This window comes from Prionailurus bengalensis, chromosome E2 (assembly GCF_016509475.1).
Source record: "Prionailurus bengalensis isolate Pbe53 chromosome E2, Fcat_Pben_1.1_paternal_pri, whole genome shotgun sequence".
NCBI lineage: Eukaryota > Metazoa > Chordata > Mammalia > Carnivora > Felidae > Prionailurus > Prionailurus bengalensis.
The window spans coordinates 8,869,463-8,894,658 of record NC_057352.1 but is presented as its reverse complement, the minus strand read 5'-3'; the positions used below and the strand labels follow the sequence as shown (position 1 = coordinate 8,894,658).

At 52.4% G+C, this 25,196-nt stretch overlaps 2 protein-coding genes across 10 annotated transcripts; one reads left to right on the top strand and one right to left on the bottom strand.

Moving 5' to 3' along the window:
* Positions 1–15: 15 nt before the first annotated feature.
* Positions 16–15,656, bottom strand: TEAD2 (TEA domain transcription factor 2). 6 transcript variants are annotated; one of them, XM_043600277.1, is made up of 13 exons: positions 15,578–15,656; positions 13,654–13,891; positions 13,208–13,272; positions 12,724–12,786; positions 11,481–11,492; positions 11,148–11,255; positions 11,008–11,066; positions 7,840–7,904; positions 6,660–6,808; positions 3,676–3,849; positions 1,916–2,077; positions 1,080–1,271; positions 16–640 (listed from the first exon to the last, which is right to left on the bottom strand). In XM_043600277.1, exons 2-13 carry the CDS (start codon positions 13,883–13,885, stop codon positions 527–529), a joined length of 1,395 nt encoding a protein of 464 aa, XP_043456212.1. In that variant the 5' UTR covers positions 13,886–13,891; positions 15,578–15,656; the 3' UTR covers positions 16–526. The 6 variants fall into 6 exon arrangements, with proteins under 6 accessions (XP_043456212.1, XP_043456213.1, XP_043456214.1 ...); XM_043600278.1 differs by having other exon boundaries at positions 15,538–15,637; XM_043600279.1 differs by lacking the exon at positions 11,481–11,492.
* A 1,136-nt stretch (positions 15,657–16,792) lies between these two features.
* DKKL1 (dickkopf like acrosomal protein 1) lies at positions 16,793–20,646 on the top strand. Of its 4 annotated transcripts, none has more exons than XM_043600290.1 (5): positions 16,793–16,903; positions 17,309–17,483; positions 18,029–18,169; positions 18,292–18,384; positions 20,244–20,646. In XM_043600290.1, the coding sequence occupies exons 2-5, from the start codon at positions 17,328–17,330 to the stop codon at positions 20,553–20,555; spliced, it is 702 nt and encodes a 233-aa protein (XP_043456225.1). In that variant the 5' UTR covers positions 16,793–16,903; positions 17,309–17,327; the 3' UTR covers positions 20,556–20,646. The 4 variants fall into 4 exon arrangements, with proteins under 4 accessions (XP_043456225.1, XP_043456224.1, XP_043456227.1 ...); XM_043600289.1 differs by lacking the exon at positions 16,793–16,903 and adding an exon at positions 16,910–17,044; XM_043600292.1 differs by lacking the exons at positions 16,793–16,903; positions 17,309–17,483 and adding an exon at positions 16,910–17,044.
* Positions 20,647–25,196: the final 4,550 nt, after the last annotated feature.

The following is a 25,196-nucleotide window of genomic DNA, read 5'->3' as shown; positions in this document are numbered from 1 at the left end:
GTCACAACCCTAATACCCACTTATAAATATCTCTTGTTATATTAAAAAAAATATTTCCAGGGCCCACCTGGCTCTGCTCCGGCACAGAAAGGGTTAACTTTCAATATTCGATCTTGATCTTAAGGTCACAGGGTGAGGGTGGTAAGGAGAGGCAGGTTGGGAAGAAAGGGAGATGGGGGTGTGCTGAAAGACAGAGGGACAAACCATATCAAAGCCCCCCCCCCCCCAAAAAAAACATCCAGAACCAAGTTGGGGGAGGGCACCTGTTAAGAGACTGAGAAACCAGTGCTATACCTCAGGGTTGTCTCACTCCTGTTCCCAGTTCCCATGCTCTGGAGTGATCTGTCCTTTCAGACACCACTGTGAAGTCCCAATATCAGGATCCAACCTTCCAGCTTGCCACCCAGCTTTGTAAGGTCCCCTCTAACAGGGATCAGCGCCCCCTCCCCAAATAAGCATGAAGAAAGCTGGGGGTCCTTCCTGGAAGGAGGGTATTCCGGGCATGAGCCACTTTTGGGGTCCCCTTTCAGTCCCTGACCAGACGGTAAATGTGGTGCTGGGCCCCCCGCTCGCTGGTGGAGACCTCAAAGACGTAGGCAGTGCAGAGCAGCAGCTCCTGGGTGTCTCGGTTTGTTACCACCTGCCAAGGAGGCCAAGAGAAAGGGTTTATGCAAAAAACAAAAACAAAACAAAGAGGGAGACTGGGGACCACTGTGCCCTCCCCAAGGTGCCATGGAATACCCAGGGAAGAGGTCCCCACCTTATCACATTCCCCAGGGAGTAGGGAGAAGGGATGCCTGACATGTCAGTTTCTTCATTCGAGTGTTGGCAGTGAGGGGACTCCCATGAGATGGCATATCAGAGGTAAAGGAGTCCCACCGGATCATGTTCCCTGAGCTAAGGTTAGGTTCCCTATGGAGGAGGTCCCTTAAACTGAGGATCCACCACGGGATGTCCTCGAGGTCAGTTTCCCCCATGAGGAGGGATCCCCCTGTGTCAGGGTCCCCAGGCTGAGGGTCTGTCGTGGGCACTCCCCACCACATCAGCGCCCCGGCTCCGGCCCAGCCCCAGTGCATCACCTGGAGGATGGTGAAGTTCTCCAGGACACTGTTCATCATATAGCGCTCGGGCAGCTGCCGAAGTTTGTGCAAGAAATTCACCAGGTACTCACACATGGGTGAGCGCAGCAGGCGGTACACAAACCTCCCGTCCTCCAGCTGGGCACGCTCCGTCTGAACCAGGATGGGGGCGCAGAGTAGGGAGGACGGTGACTGAGAGACACAGGGGTCACCCCAGGAACTGAGCCCCACTCTGTGCCTCTCCGATGCCATGCCCACTCCCCACTGCGGTCATTTTACCATTGCTCCATCCACGGTGACCCGAGATGGGACCTGAACCCTCAGGTATCCAACTTGGGATCACTGAGCCTGCAAACCAGGGACCCCTCCAGCCTCTCAAAACTGTGCTCTGAAGCCTCAATGACCTCTGAACTGCACTAACCTCTAGGCCCTCAGATACCCTCACATCCTCCAAAGACCCCTCCACCAGGTGTCTCCAGACTCTATATGACCTCTGAGTTCAAGACCCCTCAAGTCCTCAGCAATCCCTAAGTGTGGCCCCTGAACCTCCTTGCCCTGCAGATTCCCCCATATCCCTAAGAACCTTCTGAGTCTCAGCAACTATAAATCTCTGTACCACATGTAACCTTTGAGCCTTCAAAGTAACCCCTACATGCAACTTTGGATTTCAGCATTAGCTCCCAGCCCGTGCATTAAGTCCCCAAAGAGGATAAAACACTCCCCCACCCCCACCCCCACCCCACCACACAGACACTCAAGTGCATGAGCTATTGCACCCCCAAAGTGCCAGGTGGCTGGGTGCTCACCGGCCCGGAATTCTATCCCTCCAGCCTCACCTCCACCTTCTCCACCACCTGCTTGCCAAAGGAGCAGACCTTGGAGGAACAGGTGAGGGTCATGTGCTCCAGGCTCTCGTACTGGCTGCTCACTCCATAGAAACCACCACTGCTGCCGCTGGCCCCTACCTCTTCGCCACTAGGGCCCCAGTTCAGGTCCGCCTGGGGGATGGGGAGACAGGCACAGGTGAGTTGGAGAGGAAGTTCCCTGTAAATGGTGGGGATGCCTCTAAAGTGGGAACTCTGCCCTATGGCCTGGTTCCCCCCCATAGCCCTGCATTTGCCCACCTCTCTTCCTTAGCATTCAAGGTCCCTGCTTCTCCATGAGCCTGTTTCTGGAACACACCCACCCTTCCATCAGTATGGGAGAAGTCTGGCTTCCTAAAGTGGTCCAATAACTCTCTCTCCAATAACTCCACCCCCAACAAAGGAGCCCTGGAATTCAACTTTCTTCTCTTGGAGGCCCCAACTCAAGAGGTCAGCCCCTTCCAAACCTCCGGTTACTATGGAGCCAGCTACTCCCTAGCAACCAGAAACTCCCTCACAGAGGGAGTTGCTTCATGGCCCTGGGTGCTAAGGCAAGTGGCTACTCCCTAGCAAAGGGGCCTGGGGAAGCCAGACTCCTTTCCAGAACACTCTCCCAAGCCCTTTCAGCCAATCCTCAGCTAAGGGGGCAGACAGTCCATTAATTAGGCCAAGTAGGGCCCAACGAAGCCTAAAACCTCATCACACCAGTGGCCTGAGTTCCTTGGGCACCTTTTTGGGAAGCACACCTCTTCCTCTTCCTAACCTTAGCTGCTGACCTGACCAGGTCACTCTGAGGTGGTTTAGTCCTCTCCTCAGGGCCCTGACTCCATCCATCACCCTGACAATGGCTACTCCCAGCCTTCCCAGCCGCACCTCTGCATCCCTTCAGCTGCTGGGCTTCCTAGGGATCGTTCTCTTGATCTGGAACCTGATAAGGCCTGTCTCAAGTCCTAACATGTCTAAGACCTCGGCAGCACATCCCCAGAGCCGCCTTGGGCCACTACACACTAGAACACTTTATAATCACGCAAAGCTCATGAACTTCAAGCCCTCGGCATGCTTCCTTCTAGGAGACTAGATCATGCCACAGCTCTGGTTAACAAGAGTTAACACCCCCTAAACATCCACGATGTTTACTGGGCCCCTATAACATCAGCCATTATAGTGAACACCAAACCAAATGGGCCTAAGAAAGACCCAAGATGGACCCTCTTATTCAAGATTACATACATAGCACTTGGCATAGGGCCTATATATAGTAAGTGCTCAATAAATGACTGTTAAATAAATAAATGCCTTCACAAAGCCCCTTCCAGTTCCATCAGTCACTTCCTTAAGACCATTCTCTAACAACAGGGTCTGCTAGGGTCTGTCCTCTGTTTAGAGACCAAATTCCATGACTCTTATTTGCTAAGGGACGGGAACCATTCCTTAGCAACAAGGCTTCACGTGGTCAGGTGGGGTGCAGGGAAGTCTGGAAGGTTGCAAGCCAATCCCTAAGTCCACATCAGTCACACCACTGGTTGTGGCAAAGTCTAGTGGAACCCGGGGAGGTCCAAGTCCTCTCCCTACGCCTGCACTGGTCCTATCCATTCCTGGCCTGGGGATAAAATTCCTCTGTGTTCCTTGTTACAAGGGGGCTGACACTCTGAGCCATGAGGCCTGAGCTTGTCTCCCTTAGAGCCAGAGGCCATGTGACTTGTGAGCACTTTTGTTTTGGTGGCAGAACTCACCCAGAACTTGACCAGGAAGAAGGCGTGAGGGGGCCCGCGATCGTACAACTCCCGCAGGCCACCCTTTTTCTCAGGGAATTTGTCATAGATCTGCCGGACGTCCACACTCTCGAGGGGGGGCGCTCCAGGGCTGGGGCAGTGCTGGCTGATGTGTACAAACAGGTGCCTCTGGTACTGAGAAGGGTCGGCCATGAATGAGGAGTGACAGATGCTTACTTGCTCAAGCCCATCCCATACTGTACCCCCAGCAACCACTAGCTGTTTCACACCGTCCACCCAGATGCTGGGCCTGACTCCCCAGAACTGTCACCATTCCCTGCTGCCCCCCAATATTTCAGTCCCCAAGCCCTGTCCCCCGCTCTCCATCCCCACTGCCCTGTCCTCTCCCACTCTCACCCCAGCCTCCTCCCTGGCCTCCCAGCCTCCGATCTCTACTCTCCAGGTCATCCCTTACAGACTCCCAGAGCCCTGGACCTCCCCTGCTCACAACCCTTCCGTGGCTCCCCAGAGCACCCAGGACAAAGCCCACACCCCCAACCTGGAGGCTCTCACAAATAGATGCTCACAAATGTTCAGTCAATGGATGGAAAAATGGATGCATGGATGGATAGAATCCACACAGCCCAGATCAAGACTCCCCATCTCTCCATTCTTATCACTTCTTATCCGTATTCTGAAATTCTCCTACCTTCCCCCATCTTCTCTTTCAATACAAGTCCTCCCTCCATCTTCTAAGGCCCAAGCCTATGCAAATCTACCTCTTCCTGAAAGCCTCGCTTGATCAATCAGATGGGACCTCTCTTTTCTATGGTTCCCCAGCACACTCAGGAGAAAGTCTGGGTCCCTTAGCTTGGCAATGCCACGTCCTCCAGAACCAGCACCTGCCCACCTGTCGGCAGCCTCACCAGCCCCCCCCCCCCATATTCAATTATTTGTTTTCCTGAGAACTTCATGCTGTTTCTGGAACATAAAGTTCTGCACGTGGTATACTCCCAGGTAACCCTCAAAGCCCAACTGAACTGTTGTCATCTCAAGGAAGCCTTCACTAACTTCCCAGGCAGAATGACTCCTTTGTACACCCACAAAAACTTGAGCCTCCCCTATCCCAGCACATATTCATTATTCAACAGACATCTCCTGAGAGACCTACTGTGTGGGCACTATTCTGGCCCCTAGGGCTACCAGGCAAAATTTCTGGCCTCATGGAGTCCGCTGGCAAAGACAGAAAATTTTAGGGGTCCCTGGCTGGCTCAGTCGGTAGAGCATGTGACTCTTGGGGTTATAAGTTTGAGCCTCATGTTGGGTGTAGAGATTACGTCAAAATAAACTCTTTAGGGGCGCCTGGGTGGCTTGGTCGGTTAAGCGTCCGACTGCAGCTCAGGTCATGATCTCACGGTCCGTGAGTTCGAGCCCCGCGTCGGGCTCTGTGCTGACAGCTCAGAGCCTGGAGCCTGTTTCAGATTCTGTGTCTCCCTCTCTCTCTGCCCCTCCCCTGTTCATGCTCTGTCTCTCTCTGTCTCATAAATACATAAGCGTTAAAAAAATTTTTTTTAAATAAAAATAAAAAAATAAACTCTTTAAAAAAATAGCTTAAGAGAAAGAAAGAAAAATTTAAAACTCAACCCGCAGATAATATAAATCTCAGAGAGTGACAACTTCTTTGAAAAAAATTCCCAAAAATCCCAGTAAGAGGGTCAAGAGTGATGGCAGCTGGTATTTTCCATGAAGCGGTCTGGGAAAGCCAATCTGAGAAGACAAGCAAAGGCCTGAGTGAATGGAGGGAGAATGTGGGAACCATCTGAGGAAAACATATTCCAGGTGGCAAGAAGAGCAGATGCAAAGGTCCTGAGGCAGGAGTGGGCCTGGTGTGTTTGAGAAAGAGCATGGAAGCCAGTGTGGCTAGAGCACAGTGGGCAAGGGTATGAGGGCAGGAGGTGAGGACAGAGCAGGAATGGGGGTCAGATTGTGCACAGCCCTGTGGGCAACTGAGAGGACTTTAGCCTTTGCTCCAAGTGAGATGGGAGGGTTTCAACCTGATCTAACTTGGGTTTTACAGGACCACCATACACAGCAATTGGTGTTTATTTGGCTGTAGCAGAGACTACTATGTGTTCACAAACCCCTGTTCCTTTTCACGCAGCAAAACTACACTTCCCAGACTCCTTTGCAGTTAGGTGTGGCCACATGACTAAATTCTGGCCAATGGGATGCGAGCAGCACCTGATAGTTGCCACTTCCAAACCAGATCCATAAAACCTCCCGCACAATTCTTGAGTCTCTCCCTTCCACCATCTGCTGGCCAGATGCAGGCAATCCAGCAGCAGATTCTGAAGCCCTAGAAAATGTCAGAACCACAAAATGGAAGGAGCCTGGAATTTCCCGAAATCACTGTGTGGAAGCCTCCTACTGGACACCTACATGGAAATGTTACAGGAGAGAGAAACTTCTAGGATGTTCATTCCCTGAGGGTTTAGGGTTATTTCTTCTAACAGTCAGCCCACCCTGACTAATATGGCATCTGTCTCCATCCTAGGCCAGGAAAAGCTCAGGCCTAGAAACAAGACCTGCCTTTCCAGGTTCCCAGGGTCCACCACAAAGCCTGGCACACAGTAGGCACTCAAAAATGTTTCCCGAGTGAACACGCAACGGCCTGGGGAGTTTCTCTGAGCAACCTAACCATGACCCCATGACCATCCAGTCCCTCCACGCTAGTGGTTCTCAAAGTGTGGTCTCCAGACCAGCAGCATCAACAAATGTCTGGGAGAGGGTTAGAAATGCAAATTCTCAAGCCCCACACCAGACTCTACCGCATCAGAATTTGAAGGTGGAGCCCAGCAGTCTGTGTGTCCACAAGCCCTCCATGTTATTCTGATACCTGCTAAAGTTTGAGAACCACGGCGTTATGCCTCCCCCCCCATAACTCTCTGCATTCCAACCCCCACCCCCCCACCCCCCACCAGTGACTATTCTAAAATTGCACTCACCGAGTCGACTGCATCCGGCGGTTCCACAAAGGCTGAGAACTCTACCAGCTGCAATCGGGCAGTGCCCAGGGCCCGAGCCTGCCAGGCTGGGGGTGACGGGGCAGGTGGGGGCAGGGCAGGGGGTGAGAGGGCTTGGGGGGGCTCGTACCCTAGAGAAAGAGAAAAGAAAAGAACAACAAAAATTGCTAACATGTATTAAACACATCAAGCATTCTTCTCTCTTGCCTGCCTCCGCTTAGAAGCTAAAAAAGCTACATACTCACTTTCCCAGCCTCCCTTGCAACTAGAGATGGCCATGTGACACAGTCCTGGCCAATGAGACGTTAGGGGAAATCTGCTGAGGGGCTTCTGAGAAGGAGTTTCTTCCTGAATGAAAAAGACAGAACTTTGGGAGGAGAAAGCTTTTGGCCCCGGTCAAGTGCTGCTTGAGACACGATGCCTGGAATCACAACAGCCATCTTGAGACAATAAGAGGCCAAAGGACCTATAGAGATGCCAGTTCTGATATTGCTGAGCTGCTGAGCCAGCACAGGAGCACCCCACCTCCAGACTCCTTGTTAGGTGAAATCATTAAAGCCTTTATTACTTAAGGCACTATTAACTTGGGCATTCTGTTACTTGCAGCCAAAAGCATTTCGAATTGATGAATCTGTGGAACCTGAGAGTTCCCTTTCACCAGTGTGAGTTCTTAGGACCATAGCATCATGGACTTCCGGAAGCCGTCTTTCTTGCCAGGTGGGCAGAGCCTGCCTGGGAATGAAGCCACCACACACCACAGGGGAAAGCAGGGCCGAGCAAATCTGACACTACCACTTGAGCCCCTGGATCCAGCCATGCCTGAAGCCACAATTCCTGAAATATCAGTTACCTAGGCCAACAAACTCTTTTTTTTTCTTTTTCTTTGTGTCATCGAGCTTGATTTGAGTGTCTGCCACTTGCAGCTGGAAGAATCTTGACTAATACACCTCCTCAACGTCCTTTAGGTAGCAAGTGGCAGAACACAAACCCAGCGTCTCCGGATTCAGAGGCCACGATATTAACCACTACAAATTCTATCACTCATCTTTCCTCAGACCTGGACCTATACAGAAATGCGTTTCCTGATTAATGGAAGGGGAAGGAAAGGCAGCTGGGATTGAGGAGAGCGGGGAGACAAGGAAGGCGGAGAGCAGACTCTTACCTGGGAGGTCAGCAGATGGGGGGGTCAGTGACAACGAGAACGGCGTCTGTGAGAATGGCTTCACACTGAGGGAGAAAGGAAGCCGGGGGTCAGCAAAGTAGAAAGATGGTAACTATACAGGCTAATGTTTACTCGGGGACACCAAAAGCCAGACCCTATAGTAGCATGTTATGGGCAAGAGTTCACTGAATCGGGGCCCCTGGGTGGCTCGGTCGGTTAAGCATCTGACTTCAGCTCCGGCCATGATCTCGCGCCTCGTGGATTCGAGCCCCACATCAGGCTCTCTTCTGTCAGCTCAGAGCCCACTTCAGATCCTCTGCCTCCCTCTCTCTCTGCCCCTCCCCAGCTCGCTCAAGCTCTCTCTCTCTCTCTCTCTCTCTCTCTCAAAAACAAATAAACATTAAAAAAAAAAAGAGAGAGAGAGAGAGAGTTCACTGAATCCTCACAGCCCCCGAGAGCCTGGAGTTTGCCTCAGATTCTGTGTCTCCCTCTCTCATGCCCCTTCCCCACTCTCGCTCTCTCTCTCTCAAAAATAAACACACATGAAGAAATGGGAAATGTGGAGAAAGAGGAGGGTGAGGTCAGGAGATGGGACATTAGTCCAAAGTCTGGGGTGAGGAAGCAGCGCCACAAAATCTAAAGGAGTGCTGTCCGATAGAACTTTCCACGATGACGGACATGCTCTACATCTGCCCTGTCCAATATGGTAGCCCCCAGGCACATGTTGCTGCTGAGCACGTGACTCATGACTACTGAGCACGAATGTGGCTAGAGGGCCTGAGGGACTGACTTTTTTCATTTAATTTAACTTTAATTAACTGAAGATTCAATAACAGGCTGTGGCTAGTGACTGTAGTATCTGACAGAACAGCTCTAGAAACCAATTACCTATGGGTAGCTGAGAAGATGATGGTGAGATTGAAAGGTCAGAGGTCATGGAGACTACACTTGGGGTCAAAGGTCAGTAAGCGGTCACGAGTCAAAAAGACCAGCGGCACCTGGCAGGCTCAGTCAGCAGAGCATACAATTCTTGATCTCGGGGTTGTGGGTTCGAGCCCCACATTGGGTGTAGAGATCACTTAAAAATAAAATCTTGAAAAAATAATAAAAATAGGGACTCAGTCAGCTAAGCATCTGACTCTTGATTTCAACTCAGATTGTAATCTCACAGCCGTGAAATCGAGCCCCGCATCCAGCTCTCCACTGACAACTTGAGATTCTCTCTCTCTCTCTCTCTCTCTGCCCCTCCCCCACTCGCTCTCAAGCACACACACTCTGTCTCTCAAAAACAAATTACATAAACACTTAAAAAAAATAAAAATTCTTAATTTTTTTTAAAAGTCCAGGGGCACCTGGGTGGCTCAGTAGGTTGAGTGTCTGACTTCAGGTCACGATCTCACGGTTCATGAGTTCAAGCCCGGCGTCAGGCTCTGTGCGGACAGCTCAGAGCCTGGAGCCTGCTTCGGATTCTGTGTCTCCCTCGCTCTCTGCCCCTCCCCCGCCCACCCTCTGTCTCTCTCTCAAAAATAAACATAAATAATTTAAAAAGTCAAAAGACCCGAATCAGAAAGACACAAACTCCAGGGACCTTCAGATCTCGACTCCCAGGGCCCTTGGCCCAGTACTCATCATCCCAATCCTGAAATCTCAACTCCAGTACCCTACCCACTGACTTCATCTCTTGTCATCAGGGCTGCTGGCCACATGCCACCCCTTCAGAGTGGCCCTTCTTGACACCTGTCTAAATAGAGCACATACACCTTGCTTTACTTCCTACACTTATTCCTTTCGCAGGAATGCTTATTTGTTTACGTGTTTACTGTCGGTCTCCTCCCCTCTCCAAACACATCAGCTCCATGAAGGCAGGGACTCTGTCTCACTTATGTAATGCTGTGTCCCAATCTAAACGGAGGACCAGGCACTTAACAGGTGCTCAATAAACATCTGACTGGCCGGCGGCTTAATACCTTCTCTCATTTCCTGGAACTCACCAGACCTCAGGATCTTGGCACATGCTGTTTTCACTGCCTAAAATATTCCCAACCCCCCTTCTTCGCCTGGTTAAGTCCTACTCTGCCTTCAACGTTATCTCCTCAGAGAAACCCCCAGAACTCTCTTCCTCAACCCAGAACCTGTTGCAGTCCTCTGCACCATATTACATACTCTTCGATTCTGTGTTTAGGCAGGTGATGAGTTCGTTAACATTTGTCTCCCCGTTGACTATCAGCTCCCCTAACGGTGGGACCCCAGTGCCGACCCACCCCTCCTTCCAGCTCAGCCCCCTTCCCGCAAATCTGCAGTTCCTTCAGCCCAGGGGACCTGTCCTGATCTTTTCCAGGGTCCCAGCACCTCCCCAGGGAACTTTCTTCTCTCCGTGGAGCCCAGATGCCACAGCATGGCACTTCACTCGCTCTGGCAACACCCTCAACACCACTCGTCACTGTCCTGAGGCCACAATGCCCCACCAACACCCAGCTTCGATCCACTGGCTCCTCTCTGGGCTGAAAACTGCACTTCCCATGAGTCTCTGGGGCCTGTTTCTATTCTGCTAGGCTGGAAACACATTCCGTCACCCTTAGGGCTCTCTCGGGGCTAAAATAGACATTCCCATGTACTTTGGGGACCTATTTTCTTCCTTTCGACTCTGAGAGAAGACTCCTGCTCTCCCCTCAGGCCCAAGAACACCTCTGTGGGATGGGAACAAGCCTACCCATGAGCCTCTGGGGCCCAGACAATCTCACTGGGATGCCATTATCCCCGTGGACATCCTCCTGGCCCCACACATTCATCCAGTCCCACACTGAGCTCCTTTCTTCCCCAAACCTGCCCCTGCCCCAGGACACATATCTCCAGACTGTGCCACCAACCCCAGTCACCAGCAAGACCCCAGGCACGGTCCTTTCCTCTGCCCCTTGGCTCCCAGCCCATGAGGCCCCAGCCCCACCCCTCCTCCTGACTCTCTCTGTCCTGTCCCCCTTCGCTGTGCCAGCTCAGGCCTCATCCTATTCTCCAGACCATCACACAGCCTCCTCTCTGGGATTCAAATCCAGATAGCTAGCTGCAGAATCCGTGCTCACAAAGGAGTTGGGAGCTGGAAGGTGGGGTAAGAAAGGTCTGTGTGGAGGAAACAGGCCTGGGGGATGCTGACCCAGAACAGAAAGTACTCACTCTGGAACATTCCAGGGGGACCCAGAGCCCCCTGACCAAAACTGGAAAAGCTCAGAGGCCTGAAAAAGAGACAAAAGAAGGGGGTCAGTCAGTCCCCTTTTGAAACCGCAGCCCCACCCCTCCCACAATCCCTAAGCCACCTGAGGACCAGCAGGACCCAGTTTGGCCTGCAGGGAAGGTGCTGAGATGAGCTGGGCTGAGGACATGGTGGCCATTGTCTGGAAAGCCTTGTCCTTGGAAACCTGGTCCTGGAGGAGAAGTTGGGGGGTCCACGTTAATGGGGAGTCCCAGTCGACACAGCAGGGGTAGGTCAATGCCAGGGAAGGGCAAGCAAGGGGAGAGGCAGAGTTGGGGAGTCAAGGCGATTGGGGGAGGGCACAAATCCTTCTTCCTACAGCCCTCTGCCCCTCCTGGCCCCCTCAGGAATGTCTGGGGGAAAGGAGCGGAGGGGTAGGATGGGCAGGGGCACTTACCACATTCAAGGCCTGCCCGTGGGGGTGGGGGAGGGTGCCAAAGGAGGAAAGAAAACATGACTTAGGAAGTGAGGCCTGAGTTCTCACCTTCCTGCCCTCTCAATCCCTATAGCTCCACCGCCCTGAGCTGAAAAATGGGAGGAAGGGGGAGCAAGGATGAATATGGAACAGGAAGGAGAGAGGGCCAGGCCTTGAGGGGGAAAGGGGCTCCTATACCCAGAATATAAGACAGTACACAGCATGAGGGTTTCTAGGTCAAGAAAGAGCCGGAAGTCAAGGTTTCCGGATATGCAGGCAACAGGAAATGAGAATTTCAGACCCCGAGGGAATAGGCAGCGAACATTCCCTAGCTTGGACAGGATAGAGACAGGACAGCGAGGTCCAGAAAAGACCAGAAGTGAAGATTTTTTTAGACCTGGAGAGAAAGGAGAGGGAGGCTTCTGGGTACAAAAAAAAAAAAAAAAGGAACAGGAAGTGGTGGTCCCCAAATCCAAAGGAAGAGGCGCAAACAAAATAAAACAAAACCAAACCCCTCACACCCAGAGGAGGAGAACATGAGGGTCTCAGGCCAAGAGGAAAGCGGAAATCCAGAGAATGAAGAAAAGGGATGTGAATATCTCCAAACAAAATGAAGATTTCTGGACACGGAAACAATAGGCAGGCCAGCCAGGGACCAAAAAAATGGGAAGATGAACCAGAAGGAGACGAAGAGGAGGTTCTCATAGCACAAGATGGGAAGGGGGGACCATCAGGAGGAGAGGAGAGGGAGGGGGAAGATTGCAGTAGCCAGAGGAGAGGCCTGACACCCTATCCTTCTTGCCTGCCCTCAGCTAAATCTCTGTTCCCCTCTCTCTACGAATCTCTTCCCCACCCAGGGCTTCTATCCACCCCCCTGGCTGGGCCACGAACCCCCCACCCTGGATCTCTACTTCCTCAATCTGTCCACCTCTCTGTGTGACTCTGTCCCCATCTCTGGTTCTCTGTTACCCACTCTGGGTCTCTCTGTCCCCCTTTCTCTGGATTTCTGTTGACCTCTCTCTCTCTGGGTCTCTGTCTCCCTCTCTCTGAACCTCTGTCCCTCTTTCTCTTTCTCTCTGGGTCCCCTCTTTCTGATCCTCTGTCCCCCATTCTCTGGGTCTCTGCCTCCCCTCCCTTGGTCTCTGTCCCCCCTCTCTCTGGGTTTCTGTCCCCCTCTCTCAGGGTCTCAGTCCCCTTCGCTCTGGGTGTCTGCCTTAGTCTATACCTTGAGCTTGGACTGGATTTCCCTTGATTTCCTTCGAGCCAGAACCTGGATGTGGCTAGAGACCTGCGGGGAGTGACAAAGAAGTGGACTCAGGCCACCGCCACTTGCCTCTTGCACGCCCTCTCCCTTCCCACCCTCCGGGTGCCCCCCGGAGCTACCAGAACATGAAAGATGACAAACACACAGAACACGGTAGCTGTGGCAGGTGCTTGCTGACACAGATGTGTCCACAGAGGCTGGTCTCTTCTCATTAACCCTATTCATCTTCCCCAGACCCAGCAAATCCGGTCCAGCTCCCTCCCTAACACACTGGGAAGAAATCCATACCAAAATAGGCACAGTACAGCAAACTAACAGATGTGCCAGCCAGGACAGACAAAAGCACAAGAACCAGATCCTTCTGGAACCTGAACCCACCCATGGTCGGATGGCCCCAAGAAGACAAGCCCGCCCCAGAGAGAAGCCCACAAGTCAGTCCTGAGACCTGTTTGCGGGTTCGGGTCTTCCCTGTTCTCAGCTTGATGTAGCGGGCAATCAGTTCATTCCGACCTGAAGAGTCAAAGATGGGACAGAGTTAGACCTTCGCGGGACTTCCCAACAAACAGGGCACCAGGGAAGGGGACAGAAGCAATGGCTGCCAGCTGGGACGGCTGTGTGGAAGAGGCGTTACCGCCTCAGGCTTTGGAGCCAGACCCGCCTGGGTTCAAATCCCAGCTTCTCCGCCTACTGGTTCTGTGACCTTCGGCAAATCACTGAACCTTTCTGTGCCTCAGTTTCCTCCTTTGTGCAAACCGCGATGCTGGCTCCTGCCTGAGTCCCTGTGAGCATACAATGTGCTTGGACCTTAATGCCATTTAAGGCTCCAGAAATGTCGGTCATGATCTGTATTAATCAGTGGGGGCCAAGGACAAAACAGAGGGGTGGACTCACCATACATCTTGCCTTCATCAGACAGGATGATTTTCCGCCGGCCACATGGTGGGTAGATCGCCAGGGCCTCCTGGAAGCTCTGCTCGATGTCTGGACTCCACACACCTTCTGCGTCTGGGCCCCCATCTCCCCCAGCCCCTTCGCTGCCGCCGGTGCCCTCCTCACTTCCTTCCTCACTTCCTGTCCAGCCACTGCCATCGTCCAGGGGGGCCCCAGCCCGGGGTTCCCCCATCTGGGCCTGGAGGAACACAGAGCTCAGCAAGGTTCCCCAACCACCCCAGAGAGCCTTCAGGGCTGGGAGGGCTCGGAGGGCTGGGAGTTCAGATTGCTGGGTCTGAGGGAGGCGAGGGCTGGGCGCCTGGATTTCTGGGTCTGAGGGAAGCTGGGAGCCAGGATCCCTACGTCCTGCAGAAAGGGGTTGGATTTCTGGGGAAGCTTAGGGTGAGGGTGAGAGTGTCCTCTGTGTTTCCAGGGGAGCCTGGGTTGTGGCGAAGTCTTGAAGACCCCAGAGTAGGGCCTAGGGCCCATGAGGGCCGAACCTTTGGGTAAGGATTACTGGTTTCAAGAAGACAGGAGTCGGGGCCTAGCTGCAGGGAACCAGGGTGTGGATGAGATCTTCTCAGTCCCATCCCAAGAACAGGTGCTAGGATGTGGACAGCAGCTGCTAGAAAAGAAGGAGGGGCCTAGGCCATAGTAAGATGGGGGGGGGGGGGTGTCCAGAGAGGGGAACAGAGATCCAGTGGGAGGGACAGAGACCCAGAGAGCATGAGACAGAGTCCCAGAGAGGGGGAAACAGAGATCCAGTGGGGGGGTGGGGGTGGGGGGAGACACCCAGAGAGAGAGCAGATAGAGACCCAGAGAAAGAGGGGGACAGACCCAGAGAGGAGGGGACAGAGACCCAGAGAGAGGCGAGACAGAGACTCAGGGCAGAGACTCAAGCCGAGACCAGGAAAGACCCACAGAACCACAAACTGGGGGGCAGGGGCGCCCTGCCATCAGGAGAGCCAGAACAAAGGGCCCCGGCGTCCCCTCCCCCAGTTTCCCACAACCCCCATCAGGGGAGGGGCTGGCCGGCGAGGGCGCCTCCCCTCTGGCCCCCGGCCCCGCCCCTTCCCTCCCCTCCCCCTGCGCCTTGGGCTCGGATCCAACTCAAGTTCCCAGTGACTTTCCGGAGGCCAGGAACAGGGAAAAACTTTTTCCAATACAGTCAGATCCCGCCTCCCAGGCGGCTCCACGTCTTCCACAGTTTTCCCAGGACCCCAGAGTCCAGGCTCCCATCCCCCTCCTCCCTCGGACCCTGAAGCCCAGGCCGAGACAAAGACCCCAGGCCGAGCCCAGTGGCGCTGAGGCGTTCAGGACCCCCGTAGGCCAAAATCCCAGCCCAGCTCTCCCCCATGTGGCCAGACAAAGGGACGGAGGAGCCGGGTAAGAAAGGTCCCCACTAGTTTCCCGCCCCAGGCCCTAAACTTCGGAAGAGGCAAGACTGAAGATCCAGAAAGCACTGTAGCCCGCCCTATGCCACCCCGGGGGCCTCCTTTCTCCATTAGGAGGACCAGGCGCCCGCAAATGACACACGGAAACCAATTCGGTCAGAAACATGCACGGGGTCCTTTCTCACTTCAAAACCACATCGGCGCATACACTCACACCCCCCAGACACACCCGCCAAAGTCCCCGGCCCTCACCCACTCCCGAGCGCGCAATCCCAGACTCAGACCCATCACCAGACACCCCAACTCCGGCGAAAGTTCCAACACCTCACTAAGACTCGGTCACAAGCGCAAACTCGGGGCCCCGGGCAAGAAGAGGGCGGCAAGCAATTCTGAGACGGTCCCACAAACACCTCAACTCATAACCCGTAGCTTCCCACCCCAACTCACACACCCCAAAGCTGGATCCCCGACTCCCGCCGGAGCCTTCCTACCTCCCGGCCTGGGGCTGGGGAGCCGCGGGCGGGCGGGGCGCTGCGAGGGAGAAAGTTGCCCGGGAGCTTTGTTTGGGAAAAGTGGGAGGGACCGGAGGGGGGGGGGCGGGCCCGGGCGCCGGACACAAGGAAGAGGGATCCGACGGTGACAGTTCGCAGGAGGGTTTTTGCTTTGGCAAAGGAGAGGTGAAGTCTAGCTTGGGCCCGGTAGGAACTTCAGGCTTCAGATGCCTGCATCCCTGGGAGAGGTGACGGATGGGGGATCCGGACTCCTAGGTCTCGGAGAGGAGGTTGACGGGGGCCAAGAAACCTGGGTGTGAGGGAGGAGGAGTCTGGGGGCCTGGACTTTTGGCTACCACCCTCCAGTGTATTTGTGTGTTGGGGACGTGGAAGGGATAAGAACACAAAAGAATCTTTTCTCTTCAGCCTTGAGTATATCTGCGTTATGTGAGATGGATTTTTGATTGATTTCTGGGACACCCGGGTTTCCTTGTGACTTCAGCAGAGTTAAAGAGGTGGGCAAGAGTACTGGGAGTTTATTGGAGATGCGGACTCTTGCTCCACACACACTAATGGACCAAGCCCGGGAGAGACCCTCGGTGCCTGAGCGGAGAGGAGCTAGGGTCCGGCCTCCTGCGTCCTTTAAAGGTGAGGTGTTGGATGTTCACATTCAGGGAACTAGAGGGACCTGTGGTCCGAACTCTGGGGCCCTAAGGCGAAGGGAGCCTGAATTCTGGGCTCCTTGGAAGGTAGAACATAGGACTGGATTTAGGTTTCCAGAGAGGTCGGGGCTTTTCAGCGGAACGGAAGAGGACCCCAGTGCAGCGTCCCTTGCACTGCACTCTGTGGAGTGCAGTCATCGTTTCAAATCTTGGAGAAGATGAGAAAGAACACGGAGAAACTCAGAGATAAATGCAAAAGTAAGGAGTGGGTGAACCAGAATGACTGCTCGGTCTCGGGCCTTCCACGCATTTGGCAGCCTAAGAATGGAACTGAGGGGGCTGGCGGCAAGATCTGGGGCACAGACGAATGGCCCAGGTGTGGGGGCATGGCTCTAAGTCAAGAGGCGTGGCCATCTGAGATTGGAGGGGGGCGAGAGGGCCAAAATCCGAGGACACAGGCCATACAGGATCTTGAGGGCCCAGGTCAACCGACAGGGGCGTGGTCTGACGGTGGGGGTGTGGCTAACAAGTAGAGCCGTGGCTCTGCCCTTAAGGGCGTGACCACCCAGTAGCAGGCCTGGCTCGCGGGTGAGGTCAGCGGATGGGGGCGTGGTCAGGTAGTAGGAGCGAGGCTAGGGCTCGCGGAGCTCATCCAACGCTCCAGGTAATCCCGCCTGGGCTCGAGACCAGAACTGTTTGGATTTAACAGTCCGTGGACGGACGGACGGGGTCTGGGAGTCCGGTGACCCGGCTGTGGTCTAGCATAAAGGCGAGGCCCAAAAGAAGGGGCAGGGCGTGGGAGAAGGTGAGGAATGAGATCTGGGTATGAATGTGGGTGAAGGAAAGGACTGAGAACCGTGTGTAAGGCCAGAAGAGCCGGGCCCGGGAGGAGGGGGAGGGCCCGACGCGATGGAGGGGGTAGGGTGGGTGGACAGGGGAGCGGGGAGATGTGCGGAATTGACTGAGCCTCGGACGGGAAAAGGGTGAAGGTATTGGGTAGAGGGGGTGTGACTGCTAGGGGGCGGGGGCTCGTTGGGGGCGGGGCCTCTGACCCCTACCGCTGCCACAGCCTCCCTGCCCGCCCCACGATGTGGCAACCTCTGGTCCTGCTGCTGCTGCTCCCCTCTGCCTCGGTGCCCCCCTCCGCTGCAGCACCGATCCGCGATGCTGATGCCCAGGAGAGCTCCTCGGGTATTCTGGGCCTCCAGAGCCTAATCCAAGGCTTCACCCGGCTGTTCCTCAAAGTGAGCAATGACGAGGGTTGGGAGCAAGAAGTAAAAAGAAGAGAAGGGGGGAGGGGGGGTGGGGAGGATGGAGACTGACGAATGGAAGGGGTTCGGAGAGAGAGACAGAATGGAAGACGGGTTGCTGCCAGGCCAAAGGACAGACAGGAAGAGAGGGAATCAAAGGGAAAGAGAGATGAATAGGGAGAGACAGGCAGACTGAGTGATAGGAAGAGAGAGAGGAAATCAAGCAGAGAGGGAGATGGGACAGAGACAAAAGACTGGAGCGACAGAGACTGGAGACTCAGAAGGAGAAGGGGATGGGGCCATAGAGACTGTAGGACGGAGCGGGGAGGGGGGAGCATGAATAGGAAGGTAATGGGACAGAATAGAGACCGGCCAGATGGGGGATGGGGCAGAAGGTGACCCGGTTAGGCCCTAAGGGTCAGAAGACAGAGAGAGAAGGAGATGAGAGGTACATGGGGCAAGGCCTCAACAGCATGCTGGCAGGACTTCAGATTTACTGGGGAGTCTTGGGGTCCAACAGAACAATGGTCCCCCCCCAGGATGACTTTCTGCGGGGCATGGACAGCTTCTTCTCTGCCCCCATGGAGTTCCGGGGCCTCCCCAGGAATTACCACCAAGAAGAGAACCAGGAGCACCGGCTGGGGAACAACACTCTCTCTAGCCACCTCCAGATCGACAAGGTGCCTATGCTGGGAAGTCCCTCCTGGAGTCCTCCCATGATCTCTCATGCTGCAGTATCTGTGGGGAGGAAGTCAGAGGAAGAAAGTGGTTTTGCTCTCACTCTCTCCTCCTGTCCTTACAGGTGACAGACAACAAAACTGGAGAGGTGCTGATCTCTGAGCAGGTGGTGGCGTCCATTGAGCCGGGAGAGGGGAATTTGGAGAGTGACTGGAAGGTTAGGACCTGCCCTGGACAATGTGTCCAAGCTCGAACATTTTCTGTCGTTTGGGAGAAGATGAGTGGATATTCACTTCTTTTCTCCGGGCCTCAGTTTTGTCATCTGTCAAATGGACAAACCAGCTCTCAGAAATGAGGTTTACAACCCCAGAGTATATCCCCACTCACATAGCAAGCCCCAGAAATTTTGTAAACCCAGAAGGGCTTTTAATTCCGAGTGCTTTTAATCTTCACCCTTGTAAACCTCAAAGGGTGCTTTTATCTAAGGTACTCTGCCAACCTCCAAGTATTTTTTAATCTACCCCAAAGGCCTTGGGAAATCTCACTCTCATAAACTTCAAAATGTGATTTTTCGTTCCAAAGTGCTTTAGGAATCCCTAATGCTTTGCATCTCTCACCTTTGTAAACTGCTAAGGGCAAGTCTAACCACAAAGTGCTTGTGTGTGTGTGTGTGTGTGTGTGTGTGTGTGTGTGTGGTCTCATTCTCAAAAACTGTGAAATCATGACCTGAGACGATATCAAGAGTCTGACGCTTAATCCACTAAGCCACCCAGGTACCCCATATCACAGTACCGTTTTTACACCCAAGAAATTTAACACTGATAATCACACTATTGTCTCTGCATTCGTTTGCTCAGGCTGCCATAACCAAGTACCACTGATTGGGTGGCTTAAACACCAGAAATTTATTGTTTCCCAGTTCCGGAGGCTACAAGTTCAAGATCAAGGTGTTCATCAGGGTTGGTTCTTTCTGAGGCTGCGAGGGAGAATCTGTTCCATGCCTCTCCCCTAGTTTCCGGGGTGGTCTGCTGAAAATCTTTGGCATTCCTTGAAATGTAGAAAGCATCCCTTCTCCGTCTCTGTCTTCATTTTCACATGGCCTTCTCCCTGTGTGCATTCCCTATGTCCAAAGTTCCCTTTGCATAAGGATACCAGGCATATTAGGTGAGGGCCCACCCTAATGACCTTCGTCTTAACTAATGATATCTGCAATGACCCTGTTTCCAAGTAAGATCACATTCTGAGGTCCTGGGGGTTAGGACTTCAACACACAAATGGAGGTGGGGAAGTAGAGCTGATTTGATTTTTGTTTTAATTTAAATCCAAGTTAGTTAACATATAGTGTCATAATGATTTCAGGGATAGAATTTAGTGATTCATCACTTACACACATATAACACCCCGTGCTCATCCCAATGAGTGCCCTCCTTTAGTGTCATCACCCATTTAGCCCATCCCCCCCCCCCCCCGATTTGATTTTTGATGCAGGATTCAATCAAGGGTCACACGTTGTGGGGCGTGTGGGTGGCTCAGTCATTGGTTAAGCATCTGATTCTTGATTTCAGCTCAGGTCATGATCTCACGATTCGTGAGTTCAAGCCCTGCATCAGGCTGTGCACTGACGATGTAGAGCCTGCTTGGGATTCTCTCTCCCCCCCCAACTCTCTGCCCCTACCCTGCGTGCTCTCTCTCTCTCAAAATAAACAAACTAAAAAAAATAAAATAAAAAAGATCACACGTTGCAACTGTAGTCATTCTTTAGTAAAACCAAGAGCTTTTAATCCCAAAGTGATTTGTACATTTCCAACCGCTTTCTAAACCTTAAGAGTAGGTTTAATCCTAAAATGCTTTCGAAACCTCTAAAATGTGCTTTCAATCCCAGAGTAGTCTATAAATCTCAGTATTTTTAACGCAAAAGCACTTGTAAACCCAGTGCTTTTGTAAAGCACAAAATGAGCTTTAAACTCCCAAAGCGCCCTGTAGGTGGGCAAAATGGGTTGGAAATGCCAGCTGGGAACTCAGCATCCTGGGGTTGTCACTTGGAGTTTAATAGGTCTCCTTGTTCCTCCTCCCCAGGTGCCCAAGATAGAGGAGAAGGAGGCCCTGGTGCCTGTCCCTAAAGCCATCGACACCTTCCGCCCTGAACCCCATCCCCGAGTCGCCTTCTGGATCATGAAGCTGCCACGCAGGAGATCCCACCAGGATGTTCAGGAGGGCGGCCGCTGGCTCATCGAGAAGCGACACCGCTTGCAGGCCATCCGGGACGGGCTCCGCGAGGGGACCCACGAGGACAGCCTCGAAGAGGGGACCCAGGGATCCTCCCACTCAAAGCCGCCCGCCCGCAAGACCCACTTCCTGTACATCCTCAGGCCCTACCAGCAGCTATAGGGGTGGGGAGGGAGCTGGAGAACACCTGCATGTACCCCCCACCAGACCCCACCCCAAGCTCCATATGGAAATAAAGTTCTTACATCTAGCAGCACTTTCTCCTTTCAGGATCTGTCCCCAGGCCTCAGCCGACTGGGTCATGGCAAGCCCCCTCCCCCCAATCCTAGCCTGGAAAGTGACATCTGGCTGTGCCACAGGCTCTCGCCAAGGTCGCAGGGCTCAGTTTTCTCACTCCCCGGCGTTGTCTGTCTGCTCACTGAGCAGCTCTGTCCCCTCCATCCCCATCCATCATCCCCTCAGTCGCTGACCTTGTCACCTGTCTGCCCTGTCTGCCCTCCTGTTCCCAACAGGGGAGGATTGTTGCACAATCGAGCCTTGGGGTTATCCCAAGGACCCTGCTTCCTCACTGGTTGTGACCTGGGGCCACCCATCCTCAGCTCCTAGAAGCCTCTCTCTGGTCCTTGTGTATGTACCCTACACCTCAGATCCAGAATCTTTCAGACTCTCCCTTCTGCCCCATCTTCCTTCTGCCTTCTCCTCCTCTTCCAGCGGGAGACAGTTCTCTCTGCCTTTATGGGCTCACAGGATTGGATCGGGCCCACCAGGACAGCACACTTCCCAGGATCCAGGAACTGGAGAAGATGGCCATCTTTGGGGACTAGGATTCTCCTACCACAGGTCTGGATCCTGTCACCTCCAGCCCCCTCTCTGTTAACATCCACACCTGCCCGTTCTCACGCTCTCGTTTTGATCTTTTCATTCCCTGACTCTCGACTTACATGCTGACTTGATCTTCGACTTACTCTGTTTGTCTCTCCCTTTGTCCCTCTGCCTGTCCGTCTGTGCCAACACCTCAGACTCCATCTCTGCCGGCCAGACCTGATGCCTCAGCCAAACCTGGAAGTTCACAGCCCTGTCCACTTTGCCCCAACATCCATTCCCTCCAAGAACCCTCCCTCAAGGCCTCTCCCTCATCTAGAAGGCACATCAGGGTCTTCCTGGAGCTGAGTCCTGCAGGGGATGCGGACATGAGGAACTTTCTCCCTTGAAGCCCAGGCTCAGAGTCCGATCACCCCACAGAAAGACCCAGCACATTCAGGAGCCTAGAAACACATGGGCATAAATAAAAGTGAACTTTCTTTTGAAAATTGAGGGGTTTCCTTAAAGATTTTTAGTTTTTTATGTTTATTTGTTTTAAGTATATTTTTGAGAGAGAGACCCAGTGGGATATGGGCAGAGAGAGAGGGGGAGGGAAACCCCCCAGCAGGTTTTGTCAGATTGTGACCTGAGTGGAAACCAAGAGTCGGATGCTTAACCAGCTGAGCCACCCAGCACCCCCACCCCATGTTTATTTTTGAGAGAGAGAGCACACATGCACACAAGCAGGGGAGGGCAGAGAGGGGGACAGAAGATCCAAGCAGGCTCTGTGCTGACAGCACAGAGCCCCACACAGGGCTTGAACTCACAAACCAAGAGATCATGGCCTGAGCTGCAGTCAGATGCTTAACCAACTGAGCCACCCAGGTTCCATTCATTTATTTTTAATAATCTCTACACCCAGTGTGGGGCTCCAACTCACAATGCTGAGATCAAGAGTTTCATAGTCTATGGGGCGCCTGGGTGGCTCAGTAGGTTAAGTGTCCGACTTCAGCTCAGGTCGTGCTCTCATGGTTCGTAAATTCAAACCCCACATTAGTCTCTCTGCTGTCAGCGCTGAGCCTGCTTCAGATCCTCTGTCCCCCTCTCTCTGCCCCACCCCCATGCTCTCCCTCTCAAAAATAAACTTAAAAAGAGTTGCATACTCTACTGACTGAGCCAGGTAGGCACGCTCCTGAAAATTTAAATTTTTGATTATTCCAAAAAAAAGAAAGCATCAATATGGATAGAGTGGCTGGTGGTGGACTCTCACCAAAATTCAGCCACCCGGGTGGCTCAGTAGGTCAAGTGGCCTACTCTTGATTTCCGCTCAGGTCATGATCTCGCAGTTGGTGAGTTGGAGCCCCCAGTCGATCGATCGGGCCCTGCTTGGATCCTCTGTCTCCCTCTCTCTGCCCCTCCCACCACCTCGCAAAAAATAATGTGAAAAAAAAAGAAAGAAAGAAAGAATCACGATCTCCGAGAGAAATGAGATGAGCCTGACAGTCTGCGCGCAGAATCCCCTTCAGGCATTTGCCACGCCCTAGGTTGTGACCATGCTGGGAGAACACCAAGAAATGAAGTTGCAATGAAGCTGGGGCGCCTGGCGGGCTCAGTCAGAAGAGCGAGCTTGTCACTCATGATCTCAGGGTGGTGAGTTCGAGCTCCACGTTGGGTGTAGAGATGGCTTAAAAATAAACACATAAGTACATAAATACATAAATAAACAAACTCGAAAAAAGAAAAAAAAAGAAAGAAATCAAGCAGAAACCAAGAATTCAAGAAGCAAGTTGCTTCCAAAGCACTAAAGAGCCAAGAAGAGACATCGGCAGTCTCGTAGTAATAGGGAAACAAGAATGGGAATTGAGGACCCGCTAAGGAGAAGGGACCTAGTAAACACCTCCAGCCTTCCTAGGAGAGACGGGAGAGCCCGCATGCCAGCAGGAACGGCAAACCGAAAACACGTCAGCCTCATCTGGATCCCGGTGATCTATCCATACGTACTCTGTCTGCACGATAGAAGGAAATCAAATCCTTTCTAAAGGAAGACAATGCGAGCCAAAGAGTACAATTTTTACAATATTCACATTTTAATTTAAGAATTAACTAGTTTGGGGGCACGTGGGTAGCTCAGCCAGTTAGGCGTCTGACTCTTGATCTCAGCTCAGGTCTTGATCTCAAGGTCGTGAGTTCAGGCCCTGTGTTGCGCTCCACGCTGGGCATTGAGCCTACTTAAAAATAATAATAGGGGCGCCTGAGTGGCTCAGTTGGTTGGGCACCCGACTTCTACTCAGGTCATGATCTCACGGTTCCAGCCCCACATTGGGCTCTCTGGTGTCATCTCAGAGTCAGCTCAGAGCTTACTTTGGATCCTCTGTCCCCCTCTCTTTCCGTGCCTCCCCCACTTGGGCTTTCTTTCTCGAAAATAAATAAACATTTTTAAAACATCAATTACATCCCTGGGGCACCTGGGTGGCTCAATCGGTTGAGCTTCCGACTGCTGCTCAGGTCATGATCTCAGAGTCTGTGAGTTCGAGCCCTGCATCGGGCTCTGTGTTGACAGCTCGGAGCCTGGAGCCTGCTTCAGAGTCTGTGTCTTCCTCTCTCTCTGCTCCGCCCCGTTCATGCTCTGTCTCTCTCTGTCTCAAAAATTAACATTTAAAAACAATCAATTACATCCCTAAACACTTAGAACAAAAAAATTAAATGAAATTCATAAAAATATGATTCACATTGGCATAAAAAATAAAATACCTAGAAATAAATCTAGCAAAAGATTTGTTAGGTCTCTTAACAGAAAACTATGAAACATTATGGAAACCAATTGAAGAAAATCTAAATAAATAATTCATAACAACAGAACTCATCATAATTGCCACAAACCAGGAACAACCCACCAAGAGTGAAATGGTTAGGGGTGCCTGAGTGGCTCAGTCGATTGAGCCTAACTCCTGGAGTCATGACCTCACGGTTTGTGGGGTCAAGCCCCGTGTCAGGCTCTGCACTAACAGCATGGAGACTGCTTGGAATTCTCTCTCTCTCTCTCTCTCTCTCTCTCTCTCTTTCTCTCTCTCCTTCTCAAAATAAATAAATGGACATTTTAAAAAAAGAGTGAAATGTTTAAATTGTGGCGTGTTCATCCATGGAAAATTATACCACAGTGAAAAGAAAGGGAATGACTAAAAGTAAGTGTGAATAAGGTTTTTGGGTTGCGGGCAATACTCCCATTTTTTAACATATTTATATGGGTGTTTTCATTAATGTATTTACTCTATACAGATTTAACTGAGCTATAACTTAATGTTTAGCACTTTGTATATGTTACAGCGACACTATAATTTTAAAAAAAATTTTAGGTTTTACAAAATTACCCAGGCCTCTGGGGTGCCTGGGTGGCTCAGTCAGTCGAGTGTCTGACTTCGGCTCAGGTCATGATGCTGTGGTTTGTGAGTTCGAGCCCCGCATGGGGCTCTGTGCTGACAGCGTGGAGCTGGAGCCTGCTTCAGATTCTGTGCCTCCCACTCTCTCTGCCCCTTCCCTGCTCTCTCTCTCTCTCAAAATTAAATAAACATTAAGAAAAAATAAAAACAAACAAAATTACCCAGGCTTCAAAAGAGGAAAGAAGGGAGAGAGGGAGGGAGGGAGGAACGTGAAATACTGAAGAAATAAACAGAAAGAATGAAATTATGCTAATAAAGCTAAGGAGTCCACCACCTGACAGCCTGTGCTAAGAAAACACCTGGGAAACATTCTTAATTGAACTCTCAAGACCCCCCTGAGGTGGATATTATTTATTCCCATTTTAGAGAAGCTGAGGTTCAGAGAGGTGAAGTCACTTGCCAAAGTCACACAGCAGTGGCCCTGGCTTTGTCTGATTCCATATCTCACACTTGGAATCATTCATCACATCACACCTCAAACAGGTTCTTTCCCAGGCCTTATGACAGGTTACCATGTAATAAACATAATAAGAGTTAACACGGAATACCGCCTTAAGACCTCAAG

Coding starts and splice junctions, on each gene's coding strand:
- TEAD2 (XM_043600277.1), bottom strand. CDS start 13,885: ATGGGGGAACCCCGGGCTGGGGCCCCCCTGGACGATGGCAGTGGCTGG. Junction 3,850..6,659: donor CGCCGGATGCAGTCGACTCG/GTGAGTGCAATT, acceptor GACCCTTCTCAG/TACCAGAGGCACCTGTTTGT. Junction 2,078..3,675: donor TCTTCCTGGTCAAGTTCTGG/GTGAGTTCTGCC, acceptor CCCATCCCCCAG/GCGGACCTGAACTGGGGCCC.
- DKKL1 (XM_043600290.1), top strand. CDS start 17,328: ATGTGGCAACCTCTGGTCCTGCTGCTGCTGCTCCCCTCTGCCTCGGTG. Junction 18,170..18,291: donor GCCACCTCCAGATCGACAAG/GTGCCTATGCTG, acceptor CTGTCCTTACAG/GTGACAGACAACAAAACTGG. Junction 18,385..20,243: donor ATTTGGAGAGTGACTGGAAG/GTTAGGACCTGC, acceptor CCTCCTCCCCAG/GTGCCCAAGATAGAGGAGAA.